This window comes from Thalassophryne amazonica, chromosome 4, assembly GCF_902500255.1.
Source record: "Thalassophryne amazonica chromosome 4, fThaAma1.1, whole genome shotgun sequence".
Classification (NCBI taxonomy): Eukaryota; Metazoa; Chordata; class Actinopteri; order Batrachoidiformes; family Batrachoididae; genus Thalassophryne; species Thalassophryne amazonica.
The window spans coordinates 79,651,740-79,671,703 of NC_047106.1; the positions used below are offsets into that span (position 1 = coordinate 79,651,740).

The following is a 19,964-nucleotide window of genomic DNA, read 5'->3' on the forward strand; positions in this document are numbered from 1 at the left end:
AAATTTCCTCATGTGCACCTTGTGGCTGGAGGGCATCCAGATTATGCAACAGTGTAATCACAGTGTGATCCTTAAGCACTTCTTGTTCCAAGTTTTAAAGCTCTAATAACAATGGGAGCAAAATCAATCATCCACATCTGCCTCTGACAACATCCGATGATCAAAGTCTGAAACAAATGCCAGCTGTGGTACAACCAAAGTGTAAAAACACCCTACATAGCTACACCTTTAGAGGCAAAAGAAGATATCTTTTCATTAAAGGCCAATGGGACTGCCACATTTAACCTGGCTGTAGCAAATAGATGGCTTGAAAGGTGGGAATGGATCAATTGTCTGGCTGGGTGGTTGCCATCCAGGATGCAAGGCAATTCTGTGTATGTATTGTTGCAAATTATATAACATGATTATATATTAAGACGTCCCCTTTTATCAAGGCATTTTTTTTTTTTTTTTTTTTGGAAAAAGACTTCCCAAAGGCTAAACCCTTTTTTAAATCAAGAAAATGCTTTTCTTGACCACATATTGACACACTCACCCATCAGTCTCTTGGAAGTGGATGCTTTTAGGACCACAGTAACCTTCTGTGATTTCATTTTTAAGATGGCGTTTTGTTTTGGGGTTTTTTTCACCATCTTCTAACAATGTCAGACTGTTATTTCATGGTGACTTGAGAGTTGTTTGATGTGTCTACTGCATTTCTCACCATGAAATTTTCAAGTTTGAAGCATAACACCCCATCAGTTGCACCAGCCCTGTGTATATTTAGGATGTGTTTTCTGGCAGAAAAACACTGTTATAGTGCTGTAGATTTTAAAAACACACATGCACACACGTGTGCATATGTGCACAACTCTACACATAGTGGCTGCATGTACAAAGATCATATTTCAGTAAGTTTTAATCTTTTTTGGAGTGTATTTCTTCTTTGCACATTGCATACCTCTGTGCAAGACATGGGATATGCACAGCACACTAATGGAGGAGATGTGGATAATATGTTTTAATGTGACAATGTGAACACAGTTCCAGGTACTGAGTCACTGGCCTTCTTTGCAACATTAAGGAAATCATCATGTTAACATACTTATCATGGGAATGGACACTATCAGTATTGGAGCTTTGTCTCAGTTCATATGTCCACAAGGGCACACCGAGTGACAGACAGTCCTACAGGAGCAGATTGTGGGAAGGTCACTGAGTGAAGGATATCAGGAACTCGGCTTTCGGGACAAGGTTTGGAGACTGAGGGGTGATGGGAGAGGCCCAGAGGGGGATGTGGAGCAGTAAAGGACGTGAGACCTGTCCCTGGGAACCGGACTACAGGATAGGATTCATTCAGCTCTGCTTCCTTCACAAACTTTAAATAGAGCCATTGTCCTGCATGCGGCTGAGAATGTGTGTATCTGTAGGTCTCAATGCATGTGCGTGTGTGATTCTGTTTGTCTGTGTTATGTGAATATTTTATGAATGGGCCTGCATGTCCATGTATGATTGTTTATGGACACCCTGAGATTGTCTTTGGGAGGACAATGGATCTTGGAGATGCCTGGGAATTTGGTTTGATGTGCAGGTGATGAGTGGCAGCAGCTGACTCAGTTCACCTTACAATTCCAGGATCTGGACACACCTCTTCTTATTGCACTGGAAAACTACTGTCAGTGTATTGATGGGAGCATGACTATTCAATATTTACTGTAACTCTATTTCCTCAGTGTTAGTCAGTCCGCCACGTGATGTTTTATGTGTGTTTACATCTGTTTGTGTGTTACATACTAATATGGTTGATATCTGTCTCCATGTGTCTGCAGGTGAAGTGTGCCACAAGTCCTACACCCAGTTCTCAAATCTGTGTCGTCACAAACGCATGCATGCTGACTGCCGCACACAGATCAAGTGCAAGGACTGCGGGCAGATGTTTAGCACCACCTCCTCACTCAACAAGCACCGGCGCTTCTGCGAAGGAAAGAACCATTTCACAGCAGGGGGACTGTTTGCCCAGGGCATGCCTCTTGCTGGTGCCCCTGGTTTGGACAAAGCGGCTCTGGGGGCCATGGGTCACAGTAGTGCTGGACTGGCTGATTACTTTGGAGCCAGCCGTCACCACAGTGGGCTCACCTTCCCTGCTGCACCAGCATTTCCCTTTAGCTTCCCTGGCCTATTCCCATCTGGGCTCTACCATCGGCCACCTCTCATCCCTGCTACCACTTCTCCTGTGAGGCAGCCATCCCATGTGCCTGTTGCTAGGTCTGGTGCAGAACTCAGCAAGAGTCCACTTTTGTCTCTAAGTCCCGGAACCCAGGAGTCCAGAGAACTCCTTAAGGCTCTCCGTAATGATAGTGGCTCGCCTCATGGAAACCAGATCCTCGGATCAGAGATCCACACACAAAGCTCCTCATCCTCCAAGAAACAGCAGAACAAGCCAAGTGACCAGTCAGAAAGTAGCGACCTGGATGATGTCAGCACACCCAGTGGGAGTGACCTTGAGAGCACAACATGCTCAGAACTGGAGAGTGACCAGGACAGTGAGAGGGGTGCTGCGTGTGAAAATGGAAAAGGTCCAAAGAGGAAATCAAATGAAGGAGGCCTCCAGAACCCTGGCTTGTCAGGCAGCAGTGCTGTCAAAGACTTTCCTGGCCCTTCGCTTATTGCTTCCTCGCTGGACGAGCACACAGCTGTTACAGGGGCTGTGAATGACTCTATTAAGGCCATTGCTTCTATTGCAGAGAAGTACTTTGGCTCCACAGGGTTGGCTGGCCTACAGGACAAGAAGGTCACATCTCTACCTTACCCTTCAATGTTCCCACTACCTTTCTTTCCAGCATTCTCTCCTCCAGTTTACCCTTTCACCGACCGTGATCTCAGACCTCCAGGCTTGAAGGGTGACCCACAGTCGCCAGCAGAAGACTGCAAGAAGACCCCGGGCAAACCTTCGTCTGACTCCTCTATTGACCTCACCACCAAGCGAAAAGAGGAGAAGCCTGTCTCACTTGCCACCTCTAAACCAGAGGCTTCCCATTCCATCAGTGAAGATCAGCCTCTAGACCTGAGCATGGGGACTAGGAGCCGTGGATGCAATGCAAGAGAGGAGGAGGCAAAGAAGAAACTAGCATATGAAGAGGAGAAGGCAACTGTGGAGATCCCAAAAGCTGATAAATCATTACAGCATGCCAGACCCACTCCTTTCTTTATGGATCCCATCTATAGGTATTGTTATTCCCAGTAGCTTAAAAACCAATTATGAACAGAATTTTACACAAATTGCTTCAACGGTCATGAAGTCATGGGAAGCTCAGTACTACTGAACTGCTTGCAGTTCAAAAACAGCTTTGTAAGCTAGTATTGGTATTTTTTCTTTTTAATTATTTATCTTTTGATTTGTTTTACTTGTGAGACCACCACATCAGTTACTGCTTTCACTAGTCTTGCTGGGGTCTTGCCATCCCAGAGAATTCTTATTCTCAATAAGACCAAGAAAAAACTGACAAGACATAATTCTCTGGGATGTCTAGATCGCAGCAGGACCATTGAAAGTGGTCCCATGCAATTGCCTAATACTAGTTCAGTTTGAATGATAACCCATATTGCTGCTCTGCATGCATTAAGATCTGATAGAAATTTACTATTAGCAGGGTTGAGAAGAGAAGGATGAGTGATCCGTTTGAGACTCTGAAAGACAAGTACATGCGGCCAGCTCCAGGCTTCCTCTTCCATCCACAGGTAAGCTCAGAGTTTTGCAGCAAGAATAAGAGCTAAAATAACCTTCGTTTTCTGGAACACTATTTAATCAAGACATGATCAATCATTACTCATCTATAGTTTTTACCCAGTATTTCAAGTTGTCAAGTTAATTTCCTCATCATCAAAGTATAACAGGCATTGTGTTAAGGCACTTTACATATTAAGCAGATCTGGAAATAAGGCCGTAACATAACAAAATGTGGAAAAAGTGAAGCACTGTGAATACTTTCCATATGCACGGTATATGCACCGTCTAGGTTGAGCTTAAACAATACGTCTGTGATTGGTTGACTTCTCATGTGATTTTCTGTCAATGTAAGGCTACAATTGTGACAACCAAGAAATAATACCAGTTACGATATAGCAAAATATCATTATGACTTCGATAAGGAGCTCAAAGTGCATTAAAACAGATCAGTATGTTTGCAGTCTTACTGGATGTTAAGCCTGTCGCTGGCTATTTGAAACAGATGTGGAAAAAGAAAGGGCACGCTGTGACACGTTTTCATATAATGTGTCTTTGATTACAACATTATAAAATGATACGCTCTTAAATCCCTGGTTTCTGCCCCTGTGGTTCTTTGCACCCCTTTTTTCCAGTGTCACTACTTGCACCACGTGTTGTATTGACGTTCATTTGTTCAATCTTCCCTCTGCGAGTGAGAACAGTCCACCAAAAGTGAAAACATCACTTTCTCAGGCGTATGATTTTTTTTTTTCTTCCTTTTCTGGCCGTTTCAGGTTTGGTTTTTACAGGCTGTTTCATTTGTCTGATTTATGTCCCCTGTCCAGACTTGCTGCATGAACCCAGCCTGCAGCAGCCACATGGCCGTCCCACACGCCTTAATGAGGTGTCCTATCAGTAGAAACACTAACGGCGTGTTTAGTCCATCTTTATGACTTTATGATGTCTGGACACACAAATCATTCCCAGAAACACCAGACCAGGGTTGGTCTAAATCAGACCAGCCAAAGGGGCCCGTCTGTATACTTTTGAGGTGGTTTTGTTTTCAGTCACCTGACTCACTCCTGAGCCATATTAAAAAAAAAAAGAGTGCAAAGCCAAGGGAACTGCTGGAACTTTTTTTTTTTAAACCATTCGTGATTCAGCTTTTTATTTCCTGCAGGAAATTTTACTGCTAACCAGTACGGGCTTAGATTACATACTGGAATTGTACTTGTAGTCTGTTAAAATGAGCTTATTGAAGACCAGGTTGTGTTGGGAACTGTTATAGCCTCCAATAATTCCAGCGTCATAACTCTGCAGATAGGCAGCTTATTTCTCACTCGAAGCCCATCACACCTCCCTCTGTGTCCATATGTGTCCAATCAAAAGCTGTTGATTCATGCGTCTCTTTCTGGTTCTGACTGCTTTCTCTGTTCCTTCTGTTCTGCCTCTCAGTTTCGTTTGCCAGATCAGAGAACTTGGGTAAGTTCCTCTTTAGCCTGCAGTACAGCCGTATGTCTGCACCTCTCCCCCAACAGATCCCCATCTTTCCCCTTATGCATGGGCTGCATAACAGTTTACTGATAACTGACATCCCCCAGCACTGGCATGGCTCTAGCCCATCACCTTCATGCACTGTCTGGTGTAGCCATAAAAGCCTTTATTTGTTGCAGTTAAAAAAAAAAGAGAAAGGATTAGATTACATAAGATTTATGCTTTGCACGGTGATCATCTTTTACTAATTCCCATTAAAGAGATCACAGTGTACAACCTTAGGCATGTTTACATACTAGGGTTGGGTATCGAGAACCAGTTCTTTTTGAGTATCGTTAAAAAATGAATCGATCCACTGATATCAATAGCCTTTTTGCTTAATGATTCCCTTATCAGTCCTTCAAAGCAGCCCTTGTTTTTGAGGGTGTTTGTCGGGAAAATGATTATTCCTGTACGTTGATTACAGACCCTGCAGCGGCTCTGTAATCAACCGTTTCTGCAGCGCGACTCCACTTTGAAGCGTGAACCATTGAAGCAATGCTTCGATCCATTAGCTTGTTGGTTCTTTGATTCGCTGCTCTTCAGAAACAGCAAGTCCTCTCAAAGCCATTAAAATATCATGAGTCACTTTTGTGTGGATTAGTCACTAGCTGGGACTCTTGTCTTGTTGCAGTCAAGAAACGAGAATCGTCCTCCGTTCCGTTGGCACAGCTCCAAACACTGCGTGGCTCTCTGCTGAGACAGAGTCCACTTGGAATTAATAACTTCAAAATGAATCGTCACTTTAAATAAAATGACACCTCTTACAAACGTAATACAGACAATAAACTACAACCGACTAAAACATTTTTTCCTCCCAAAATGAGATGTCCTGCATTCTTTATGAATTACATCCTGACGTGCAGCGCAGCTAGCTGCAAGAGCTCAGCTCAGATGTATACAACCCCTGGCAAAAATTATGGAATCACCGGCCTCGGAGGATGTTCATTCAGTTGTTTAATTTTGTAGAAAAAAAGCAGATCACAGACATGACACAAAACTAAAGTCATTTCAAATGGCAACTTTCTGGCTTTAAGAAACACTATAAGAAATCAGGAAAAAAAAATTGTGGCAGTCAGTAACGGTTACTTTTTTAGACCAAGCAGAGGGAAAAAAATATGGAATCACTCAATTCTGAGGAAAAAATTATGGAATCATGAAAAACAAAAGAACGCTCCAACACATCACTAGTATTATGTTGCACCACCTCTGGCTTTTATAACAGCTTGCAGTCTCTGAGGCATGGACTTAATGAGTGACAAACAGTACTCTTCATCAATCTGGCTCCAACTTTCTCTGATTGCTGTTGCCAGATCAGCTTTGCAGGTTGGAGCCTTGTCATGGACCATTTTCTTCAACTTCCACCAAAGATTTTCAATTGGATTAAGATCCAGACTATTTGCAGGCCATGACATTGACCCTATGTGTCTTTTTGCAAGGAATGTTTTCACAGTTTTTGCTCTATGGCAAGATGCATTATCATCTTGAAAAATGATTTCATCATCCCCAAACATCCTTTCAATTGATGGGATAAGAAAAGTGTCCAAAATATCAACGTAAACTTGTGCATTTATTGATGATGTAATGACAGCCATCTCCCCAGTGCCTTTACCTGACATGCAGCCCCATATCATCAATGACTGTGGAAATTTACATGTTCTCTTCAGGCAGTCATCTTTATGAATCTCATTGGAACAGCACCAAACAAACGTTCGGGCATCATCACCTTGCCCAATGCAGATTCGAGATTCATCGCTGAATATGACTTTCATCCAGTCATCCACAGTCCACGATTGCTTTTCCTTAGCCCATTGTAACCTTGTTTTTTTCTGTTTAGGTGTTAACGATGGTTTTCGTTTAGCTTTTCTGTATGTAAATCCCATTTCCTTTAGGCGGTTTCTTACAGTTCGGTCACAGACGTTGAGTCCAGTTTCCTCCCATTCGTTCCTCATTTGTTTTGTTGTGCATTTTTGATTTTTGAGACATATTGCTTTAAGTTTTCTGTCTTGACGCTTTGATGTCTTCCTTGGTCTACCAGTATGTTTGCCTTTAACAACCTTCCCATGTTGTTTGTATTTGGTCCAGAGTTTAGACACAGCTGACGGTGAACAACCAACATCTTTTGCAACATTGCGTGATGATTTACCCTCTTTTAAGAGTTTGATAATCCTCTCCTTTGTTTCAATTGACATCTCTCGTGTTGGAGCCATGATTCATGTCAGTCCACTTGGTGCAACAGCTCTCCAAGGTGTGATCACTCCTTTTTAGATGCAGACTAACAAGCAGATCTGATTTGATGCAGGTGTTAGTTTTGGGGATGAAAATTTACAGGGTGATTCCATAATTTATTCCTCAGAATTGACTGAGTCCATATTTTTTTCCCTCTGCTTGGTCTAAAAAAGTAACCGTTACTGACTGCCACAATTTTTTTTCTTGATTTCTTATAGTGTTTCTTAAAGCCAGAAAGTTGCCATTTGAAATGACTTTAGTTTTGTGTCATGTCTGTGATCTGCTTTTTTTCTACAAAATTAAACAACTGAATGAACTAGAGCTAGAGTACTGACGGGGACTAGCAGGAGAGAGCATATCTCACCCGTGTTGGCCTCTCTTCATTGGCTTCCTGTTAATTCTAGAATAGAATTTAAAATTCTTCTTCTTACTTATAAGGTTTTGAATAATCAGGTCCCATCTTATCTTAGGGACCTCGTAGTACCATATTACCCCATTAGAGCGCTTCGCTCTCAGACTGCGGGCTTACTTGTAGTTCCTAGGGTTTGTAAGAGTAGAATGGGAGGCAGAGCCTTCAGCTTTCAGGCTCCTCTCCTGTGGAACCAGCTCCCAATTCAGATCAGGGAGACAGATACCCTCTCTACTTTTAAGATTAGGCTTAAAACTTTCCTTTTCGCTAAAGCTTATAGTTAGGGCTGGATCGGGTGACCCTGGACCATCCCTTGTTTATGTTGCTTTAGACGTAGACTGTGGGGGGGTTCCCATGATGCACTGTTTCTTTCTTTTTTTGCTCCGTATGCATCACTCTGCATTTACTCATTAGTGATCGATCTCTGCCCCCCTTCTCGGCATGTCTTTTTCCTGGTTCTTTCCCTCAGCCCCAACCAGTCTCAGCAGAAGACTGCCCCTCCCTGAGCCTGGTTCTGCTGGAGGTTTCTTCCTGTTAAAAGGGAGTTTTTCCTTCCCACTGTGGCCAAGTGCTTGCTCATAGGGGGTCGTTTTGACCGTTGGGGTTTTTCATGGTTATTGTATGGCCTTGCCTTGCAATATGGAGCGCCTTGGGGCAACTGTTTGTTGTGATTTGGCGCTATATAAGAAAAAAAGTTGATTGATTGATTGATTGATTGAATGAACATCCTCCGAGGCCGGTTATTCCATAATTTTGCCAGGGGTTGTAGAAAGACATTCATGCCAATAATGTTTGAAAGGAAATGCTTTTGACAATAACTACAGATTTTGTTTATTTCTATTTATGTCCAGAGATCAGGGATCCACCATGTAGAATTTATTATGTCTGAAGTTTATGGATCCAGTGACCAATTTCATATTTATTTACTTTAAGACTCAGTAAAATGTTGTTCAATTTAAGTTCAATTTAATCGGCTTATTAAATGCCAAATCACAACAACAGCCATCTCAAGGTGCCTCACATAGAACAGTTCAACATAAAAATTAAAATAAATAAATAAAATTTTAAAAATTCAAATGCATAATTAAAAACAGAAGTAACAGAATAAAACAGATAAAAAAAAAAATAAAAACTATTCATGAGAAAGAGAACAAAAATAGGCTTTAAGTCTTGACTTAAAAATGTCCACGGACTCCGACTGCCTTTCAGTCACAGGAAGACCGTTCCACAGAGCGGGTGTATGATAAGAAAAAGCTCTTTGACGCGCTGACATAGAAAACCTGTAAAGCCTACTTTTAGTACACAAAAAAATTCACAAGAGGTATCGATAAGGGAATCGATAAGGAATCGGATGGATAAGCAGAATCGACAATGGTATCGATATCGATAAAATCTTATCAATACCCATCCCTATTACATACATACTGTTGTGTACACACGCATACATATATACATGCACACACGCATATATATATATTATATATTATATATATATATATATAATATATATATATATATATATATTATATATATATATTATATATATATATATATATATATATATATATGTGTGTGTGTGTGTGTGTGTGAGAGAGAGAGAGAGAGAGAGAGAGAGAGAGAGAGAGAGAGAGAGAGGGAGGTAAAATGCACAACCACTTTACAGTTTTAAATATACAAAAAATTCTTGTATTTATTTAGTTTTTACCATTTTTCACAATATTTTTACAATTATCTTATTCAACATTGGTCAACTGTCTTTATCTTATTGTGTAATAGCCAGTACATCTAAAAGCATTCAACTTGAGTATTTTGTTTATTTGTTTGTTATTTTTATTTTTCATTTGAAAATGAAGTCTGTAAGTGAATAATTCATTTGTTTCTTCACTGAAATAGAAAAAATATGTTTAATTTCTGCAGGAATATTTGTGCATTTCAAGTTATATTGGAAAAAACCCTGGGGGTTAGCAGATGACTTTAAACATATATTGTAGTTTCAAGTTATTTACTGGTACCCAGAGGTAGAGTTTGTTTGCAGTAGAGTCCTCATACATACATACATATACATATGGGAAAAACACAGAGGCTCATGTCATACATCAGTCAAACTTGACAAGAACAAGGGGAATTAAAATTAAAAGTTAAATAAAAATAGAATGAAAAGTAAAAAAAAAAAAACTTCTTACAGGTCCACGTACTACTAAAATAGAAATAGTAAAATCTAAACAAAAGTATAAAGATTGTTAAAACAGCAGTAAGCGAATAAAAAGAGCAAATGAAATAGCAATAAATAGTACATGTGCAAAAAAAAAAAAAAGAATAAAAATTTGACTTATTCCTCACTGTAACAGCTGCATGAACAAAACTGTTTTTGTTTTAATCTGTTCTATGCCCAGGGGTTTTGAACCTGTAAGCAGAGGGGAGAAGCTGAAACTCAGTGTGCAGTGGATGGAAACTGTCATTCAAAATTGCTCTCTTGTATTAAGAGTTTCCAAGTTGACCTGTATCTCACTAAAATAAGTAAACCTACATAGATGCTGAAATGAAGCATTCAGTTTTGTATTCAATCTTTAAGCCTCCTGTTTCTGTGCCCGGCATTTTCTGTGGAACGTTGCTGCTGGTGTTCGCACCCCCTGTCTGAAGTGAGGTGAAACAGCAGTGTGCAGGAACACCCATATTGAAGGTTCCATCTATCATTCTCATGGACTGTGCATGTGCATCCCCAACTCAATCAGGAGGTCACGTGGGTACTATCGTGACATACGACACAGAGGTCAAAAATGAGCTGCTCATGTTTAAGTTTTACTAACAGCAACAGAGTTTTATATACACTAAGAAACAACTGGATTTAAAGCTACAGTGTGTAAGATTTAGTGTTGTCTGGTGATGAGGTTGAAAATAGCTTTATGCCGCCTAGACCTGATAAAAATGTCAAATATTACAAAATCTTTTGGGCCACATGTTGTTCTTGTTCCACTAATAAAATAAACGATCTGTGCCAAATGTTATTGTAATTGGACATTGTTTGGGGGTCCCCCACAAAGCAACAGTTTTCCCCAAACAAGCAATGTAGTACAACTAATCCAGTAATTCCAGTAATGTTCTCCTCTGGGTGACCAATCAACCACCTGTAAAAGAAAAATAATGGGATCACAGTCTTCTCCCGTTAGGGTGACGTTGCCTTGCCAATGGAGGGAGAGAGGAAAAATGTGTCACTCTGTGGGACCTCTAAAACCTATCTGATTGAGTTCAAATTTGGTCTGCACCTACAAAACCCCAAGTGGAACAAAAACAACATGTGGCCCGAAGTCTCTCACAACTTTTATTTTCCACTATATAACATGAACAGCCCTAATGCCGCCACAGTTTACAATTTTGTTTGTCTTCACATTTTTACTTCTTTGACAGGAATTCAAGCTTGTTTGCCTTGTGATTCTCTATTTCACAAAAATTAGGGTTTCAAACTTCTTACCCTTCGTTCAGAACAAGTTGTATGTTGTACTTTTCCCTTTAGTATTCAGGACTTACTGCAAAATGTGACTCATGAAGTATGTCCCTTTTTGGGCTACTGTATCAACATGGTGGTGCAACATAGCAGACTCCACGGAGGGGTTTGTTCCCACATAGATAGCAAGGTCTCATTCTAAGCTCATGAAAACACATAGAATCGTTGTTGCAGGTAATTAGACATTATATAATGTCTGAGTGGATCCTTATCGTTTGATTGGTGGCTTGTATGTCACGTGGCATGGATTATTTGTATTATTCGCTATTGCACGGCCCGACCACCGCACATGCTCACACTACCGGGGGCGGCAATTAGCTAAACCTGGCGGAGTCTGTTTTGCTGGTGGACGACGATTTGAAAGAGCTAATTGACGGAGCTAACTGTTCGTTGAATGGTACCTTCCAGCTTTCACCTCATGAAATATTCGTTCCATTGAATTCATAAACATTTATTATTTGTAAACTATTGAAGGATGCTATATTCCACTACTGCTAATAAACACTGCTAAATCTGACACACTATAGCTTTAAATCTAAATAGTAAACCACCAATTTTACATTGTAATATTTGAACTTATCAGCATGTACTCGCAGTCGTTTTGAGATGAAGGACTGGAAGGGGGATTTCCAGCGGAGCTACGCTCAGTCCAGGCATCAGCTTTGAGTCTGTTTGTTTATTTGGACAGTGAAACATGGCTCTGTGCACACGGGCACAGGCGATGAGTGCAACAAGGAGTTTGCGGGTGGCGTTTAGTGGGCTGCTTTACATCAAAGAAAGGGCAACACTCTCTTTGGGACACTGTGTGTGTGTGTGTGTGTGTGTGTGTGTGTGTGTGTGTGTGTGTGTGTGTGTGTGTGTGTGTGTGTGTGTGTGTGTGTGTGTGTGTGTGTGTGCGTGTGCATGTATATATATTTTGGGGGAGTGGTTTCTCCCCAAACATCTGGCTCTTGATAAAGATCAACAATTGAGAATGCATTGCGCTAATTAAGGTGCTCACAGCATAACTGACATCTCAACATAGCCAATCAGTTGCAGGTCCCAGAGCGACGCTGCAGCAACGAGCATGTTCACAGACGTTCGCACATCGCCCAGAAGGGGGGTAGCCTCTTATACACCAAGAGGAGGGTCATAAAACCTTTGAATAATCATTTTAGAACAAAATGTGGAGTTGTTTATCCTCTTATCCATGAAGTCAAACGTTTCACACAATGGACGAATGAACGTGATTCATTAATCACACAAAAAAGCTTTGCAGAGCAAGAGCTGCCACTGATGATACTATTTTAAATCATCCTTATACTTTTAGATTATAATATATGATTATTAAAATGACACAAATTAGTCACTGATGGACTGGATACAAAGTGTTTGAAATAAATAAAGTGTTTATATACAGTCTATGGTTTGACTGCTTCAGTGATCTTGTCAAATTATCAGTAATGGTATTTTCCGACACTTTGGATAAGCCTGTGAATGGAAGAGTCTGGTTTGTTAATATAACCGAAAAAAGAATAAATGCAATCATCTTATAACTCACAAAATTAAAGAGGCATATCGTGAGGAAAACCTGATTGGACACTGGGCAGCAATACGAAAAGCAACTGTGTTTTCCTCAGCCCAGTCTCATGCTTTTTTTGTTGTTGTTTGTGCCCCCATCATGAAATTAATTTGTGCCCCCGTCACGAAAAGCACCCCTTTTTCATGCCCCTGGCACGAACCCATAGATTAATGTACTTTTCATAATGCCACCACAAACTGCTGTGAGACTGGGTTGACTTGCATTATATACAAGCCCCGACCTCCAGTGCTGGAAAACTAAACAAATGTGGAAGTGCCAAACTTGCAGCTCCTTGAATATTTGAATACTCCAAAAGCAGGTCACTTCCGGTTGAGGTCCATGTTAAAATATCCAACTTAACAGCAGAAATAAGCATGTCTACAGCTTGGTACTAAAAATTGTTTTGATCTCTATAGCTAGTTTCTTTCATGACAGTGGTATGAGGTGATTATTTAGTTTTAATAACGCATCAGTTTCAGCTATTTTAAGCCATAAAGGTATTAATAATTTGGGGTGTGGTCACTTTAGGTGACAGGCTGTCTGTGCCGTTGAGATACTTTATAGCCCTGTTAGCAGAGGCTGCTACCTGCTGGTTGACTTGATCATTTTTGTTCTTTATGAGTATTTTATTGCAGCTATTTGAGATAATATCGCTTGCTGTGTAGTTAATTGTATTAACAGACCATCTAAGAATCATATATTTCTGTTGCATAACAATTATTTACTTTTATCTTATCACCAAATTAGCACTAATTAGCAGGTAACTTGGTGATATTAAGTGCCATAACGGAGTGGTGGTTACTGAGCCAATATGCTGGTCACAGCTTTTAACATCCACACCCAAATCAGCGGCTATGAAAATACCACCTAGTCCACAAATATATGCATTAATGAAACCATTAAACCAAATTTAGCCTGTTAGCTTTAATTTTACTTGTTTTTATAACTGTGAAATGAGGTGTTTGTTCGGGCTTTATTTGTCACACCAGTCTTGCCCATATTCCACCACTAGTCTGAAGTTATGACCTTCAAAAGTAACTTCAGGAAACCTATACGTAGTGGTGGGCACAGTTCCGCTAATCCGCTAACCTCTAATTATCGAAGTTAACATTTTTGTTAGCGAATTAGCTTTTCAGATAACTTTGAAAACGACCAGCGGACCATTTAGCTTCTGATAAATTTAGTTCTGATCATTTTTAGACCACTAACATGTTTTTGCAGGCATAGTGAATAAAGCATAACAGATAAAAACATTTATGAAGTGTGAAACCAAAGATTTTAGTGCCTGCCTATTACATGTTTGTAGCAGACAGACACCTATGAGTGGTACAGCTCTATCCTCTGCAGACAGAGGAGAGCTGACTACCAGACAGACAGACAGACAGAAAGAAAGAAAGAGGGAGGGAGGGAGGGAATGAAAGGAAGAAGGAGAAGAAAAAAATTTCTCTTCACATCATACAGACTCACCAGCATATCACACAAGTCATGCACAGGCAGACACTTTTGACTTATGGTTAACAATTTAAATAAACTAATTCCAGACAAGTTATTGAAATTAATGCCACGTCTGTCATTTTAAAAAGTGAAAATATCAGCTATATGTTTTAGTTTTAAAGTAATGCACTAATCGGAGTGGTTGGTTGGCCGGTATAACCCACAAACTACTGAAACGTGTGGTGGGTTTTACAAATAAATCTGTATTTTAAATATGTCATTTTTTTCATTTGTAAAAAAAAAAAAAGGCAATTTGAAAACTGAAAATTCGTTTGTTAAGTGGATTCAGCACTTTTAGCGAATGTGTGTCAGCAATTGTATTCATACTACTATGAACACTGGCAGGGTTCATGGCAGTATGAACAGCATTGTTCATACTGGCACTGTCTGCCTGTGCATAACTTGTGTAATATGTCGACAAGTCTGTATGGTGTGAAGAGAAATTATGTTTTTTTTTTCTCCTCCTTCTTCCTTTCGTTCTTCTCTTTCCTTTCTTTATGGTCACTAGGTCTCTTTTGCTGAGAGAAAGTAGATCTGAGACAGAAGTGCTGGCTCATTGTTGTTTCAGTTAGCTGCTAGTGTACTGAAATCAATACTGAAAGCTATTGGTATAGCTTTTATCTGTAACCTCCACTATTTTTTTTAGGGGTTTATCGGTTTTGCTTTATAAAAGCTAACTTTTCAGTTAGTGGATTAACAGTTATCAAAGCTAACTTTTTGGTTAGCTGTGCTCACCACTGCGTAGGTAACATCATGGACAGTTTGAACAATATTTATACAGTCTATGGTTACAGTTGTGCTCATGGGTAGTGGTTGTGTGAAGCCATTCATTGTCAAACCACTGTGCTTGCGCATGTCATTATGTCATGAGATGATATTGACAACAGAAACTAACCAAATGACCCTGATCAAAAGTTTACATACCCCAGTTCTTAATACAGTTTATTGCCCTCTTTAACATCAATGACAGCATGGAGTCTTTTGTGGTAGTTGCAGATGAGGCTCTTTATTTTCTCTGATGGTAAAGCTGCCCATTCTTGTTGGCAAAAAGCCTCCAGGTCCTGTAAATTCCTGGGCTGTCTTACATGAACTGCACGTTTGAGATCTCCCAGAGTGGCTAATGATATTGAGGTCAGGAGACTGAGATGGCCACTCCAGAACCTTCACTTTATTTGCTGTTTGGCGTATTTTAAGCGGGATACTTGTGGCATTTGTGTAGTAATGGCTTTCTTATGGTGACTCAACCATGCAGCCCATTTTTCATATCAAGTGCCTTCTTATTGTGCATCTTGAAACAGCCACACCACTTTGTTTCAGAGTCCCATATTTCAGCTGGTTATTTGTGGGTTTTTCTTTGCATCCCGAACAATGTTCCTGGCAGTTATTGCTGAAATTTCTGTTGGTCTACCTGACCATTCTCAGGCCCTTGTATATCTTTTTATATCCCTCTCCAGTTTTATACAGTTGAATTACCTTTTCCCTCATATCCCTTTGCTTTCAATTCTTTTGCTTTCCGTATGACTCAGAAACCAGAATGTTAGTGCAGCACTGGATGAAAGATGTAATGGTCTGTCAGGAGCCCAGAAACTGACAGACCTTTTGTACACACACACACACTGATTACAAGCAAACAGATCACAGGTGAGGATGGTTACCTTTAGTAGCCATTCAAACCTGTTTGTGTCAAATTGTGTGCATGTTATCAGGCCAAAATCACCAGGGTATGTAAACTTTTGATCAGGGTTTTGGGTAGTTTCTGTTATCATTATTTTTTTTTAAAGTAAACACAGTTGTTTGACAATAAATGGCTTTGCACAACCACTAACCAAGAGTGGAAAAAAGTTTGAATGATAACATTATCATTCATATTCTCTGAAAAATGGCCAACAAACAAAAAATTCTGTCAGGGTATGTAAACTTATGAGCACAACCGTATATATCATAGACCTGTCTGTCACCTGCTGGACATGCCTGGACTTGTTGCAGATAATAGTCTTATCATCACACGCATGATGGAAATTAGGACTAGGAGTGGTTAATTGTATATATGTTGGAATGTTTTTGGTGACAGAATGTGATGGTTCTTACAGCAGAGGTCAAGACATCCTGAAAAAAGAATCAACTGAAAAAAGCATTACAAGTGGTAAAACCTGAATGAATTAAGTTGTTTAAACTTACAAACTTAAGTTTAAACAACTTAATTCATTCAGGTTTTACCAATTGTAATGCTTTTTTAAGTTGGTTGAACTATTCTCTTTTCAGTGCAGCAGATTAGCTCTGGATTGGTCAATACAATTTACTCATGGACATTTTGTAAAAATTCCCTAGAATATCTGCAGCAGATAAGTGATTTTCATCAATTTAGCGCAGCATTGTGAGATGAGGGTACCAAATCCTCCAGCAGATGGAGCCAGGATAGAGTGGGCTTTGCTGGCTCTTAAAAGTGTTTTATCGGACACACTTGATACTGCCGATAGTTTTAGGGGCCTAATGTTCTGAAGAGTTATGGACTCTCAGTGAGCACAGGAGCCAGAGTGAGCATCCACTCTGCAGCCTGAACACGGCCCTTAAAAACACAGTGTGCATTCAACAGAAATATGAAAGCTTTTCATCTCCCTCTTCTCTGGAACACTTTGGCTGTCGTTGGGCCTCTTCAATTCCCCTCTCTCTCCCATCCGCCTTTGATTCACGGCACGCAGCATCGGCATATTCATAATCAAATGGACCTGACACGCCACATCCTCCCTCAGCGGGAACGTCGACGGCTGCGGCAGGAACTTTACACTCAGCCGTCACTCCTAATCAGCCGCTCCCGACACCATGCTCCACCGTCATCCATCAACCCCACTCTCTCTCCAGGCCCTGGTCATCCTTTCTTTCTTTCTTTCTTTCTTCTTTCTCTTTCTTTCTTTCTTTCTTTCTTCTTTATTTCCTTCTATCTTCCTTCCTTCCTTAATCCCTTTCCTTTGTTGTCACCTTTCCTTTTGTCCTTAATCCTTCCTTCCGACTTTCTTTCCTTTGTTTCTTCCTCTTTTTCTTTCTATATTCTCAGTCTTATTTCCTGTCGTTTCATTTTTTATCAGGCTCTTTTTTCATTCTTCTCTCCTGTCTTGATGAGAGTGACAGACGGTGAAAGCGTGAGATGGACTGTGGGACTCGGAGCAGGACTCTGGTGGACGACCTGAATCACTGTTGATTTGTTCCCTCATTGAAATAAGAATATCAAGTAGCGTTAAAAATTCAGTGCATGTAAAAAAAAATGCAAATTTGTGTGGATCCTTTAAAACAAATAGGAAAAAAAACCTGTGTGTGTGTGTGTGTGTGTGTGTGTGTGTGTGTGTGTGTGTGTGTGTGTGTGTGTGTGTGTGTGTGTGTGTGTGTGTGTGTGTGTGTGTGTGTGTGTGTGTTACAGGCTGACAGGCCCTATGGCCTACTGGGACCCTCTCACCCTCCACCTCTACACTTCCTCCTACCTCAAGTTCTCTCTTCACCCCCTCAACCCATCTTCCCCTCCACTTCCCACTCCTCCTCCTCGTCCTCACCCCGCCATCCTGCCCCTCTCAGCACAGCGATATCATTATTACCCGTGTCTGGCCCTTGATCAGTAATGTCAACATCTTTCATATTGACGAATGTGCTGTCGGGCCACATTGTGCACAGAATGGTTTACAGCCCAGCAGCGGACATGAATCACTCCTCTGCCACACACACACACACACACACACACACACACACGCACATGCACATGTATCTGACAACACACAGAAACACAATAAGCACATAAACTCAAACTCACATGCAACACACCTGCATGTCAGTGCACACATGGTCTCTTGCTCTCACCTGTGTTACAAATACAGTCTTATCTCTCCCACTCTTTCTCACACACGCACGTCAACACTCACGCAACACACAGACACGCGCATACATATATTTTCCTTTTCTCACACTCTGATGGCGATTAATCAGCTACGGCCACCACGCAGCAGAGACACGTGCACAGTCCCACAGCCCAGCTGACAGCTTCACATATCTCCTCAGAGGCTGTCTGATGAAAGCAAACGCTCACTTTCATTAGCAGATTGCTCCTAAATCCTGCATGTTTATGTATGTGCGAGAGAATTTAACACAAAGTTTCACCCCTACTTACTTTTCATTGCCCATGAATGCATTCTGCTTTTTTTTATTTTCTGTGAAAAGTTATGAATTAGTAACAAATGTTCTTGTCAACATATACCAGGAATTTGACCTTGTGACTCATGAATCATTGATGACCATCACAATAGGAATTCATCCAGTACCTGTTACACATCATTTCACATTGATGCCTGTAAAGCACAGGGAATAAATCAAACAAATCTGCACAAATTTGCAGTTATAAACTCAGTCAGAGACATTTGTCAGCATTTATCAGCATATAAATATTTTGGCACGGATATATGATGTCCAGTCCTTTGCAAAAGTCTTAACTCAGTAAAAATTTTTGCATGCGTGCATGTGTGTGTGTGTGCATGGGTGCGTGCGTGTGTATGTGTGTCTATCACAAAAACATCAGAAAATCTGAAATTTTCCAACACCAATTAAAAATATCAAATATAACATCATTTTATTGATTTTTAAAAAAAAATTCCATTCATAAATTCAACAAACTTAACAAACCAGATTACATTTTAGGTTTACAACCCAATGCACAATTCCAAACAAACAGCTGATAATTTTTTCTTGTTAAATCGCACAATATTTCACCCAAAATAATTCAGTTTTAAAGGTAAAGGGAACTCATGCAAGCTTTTCTGAAGCATTTTTGAAGCAAAAATGCTGCTTTAAGATTTTTGAACAGTACTGTTTTCTATAATGCTTTTTCTGTTCATAATTTGTACCTTTCTCCTGAGTTATTGATTGTGTTTTGCTTATTGCACCCTTCTACTTGAAACTTTCAGTGCAAGTGTGCGTCATTATTGTGCTCCATTTACATGTCATTGTATCTTCAAATCATTTTTGTAAAGTGGGGATGGTTGTAATATTATTTGTGAAACTTTTTTCATCTCATCACCAACTCGAAAACAACTACAGCTGCCTAAACTGACAATAGATAAATAAATAAACACAAACTTGATTTCTTTGCATTGAATTTGCTGTGAGTCTGACCGGGGCGTTTGGCAGCAGACGGTGAACTGTTCCTTTTGTTTTCTGTTGTGCCTTCTCAGATGTCGGCCATCGAGAACATGGCAGAGAAGCTGGAGACGTTTGGTTCGTTGAAGCCAGATTCTGGTGACCTGCTGCGCACCGTCCCCTCCATGTTTGACTTCAGAGCTCCGCCTTCAGCACTTCCTGAAATGCTGCTGCGCAAGGGTAAAGAGCGCTATACCTGCAGGTAAAAATCATTGTGATAAGTAATAAATTAGTGTGTTGTTCTTTCATTTACAGTTACATTTCATGTTGTACATAATAATCTTTTTTAAATAGTGTCTTCAGTCTTTTGCTGAATACTGTATTTTTACATTTTATGATGCCATAAAATCACCGACAATAATTTCCTCTAAAAATTACT

General features: G+C 40.3%; 1 protein-coding gene across 1 annotated transcript in view; it reads left to right on the forward strand.

Moving 5' to 3' along the window:
• Window positions 1-19,964, forward strand: part of mecom (MDS1 and EVI1 complex locus) — a 523,157-nt gene that overhangs the window by 480,606 nt on the left and 22,587 nt on the right. Inside the window, 4 exon segments of the mRNA XM_034168129.1 lie at window positions 1,809-3,204; window positions 3,627-3,717; window positions 5,141-5,167; window positions 19,621-19,787. Coding sequence (XP_034024020.1) covers window positions 1,809-3,204; window positions 3,627-3,717; window positions 5,141-5,167; window positions 19,621-19,787 — 1,681 coding nt within the window.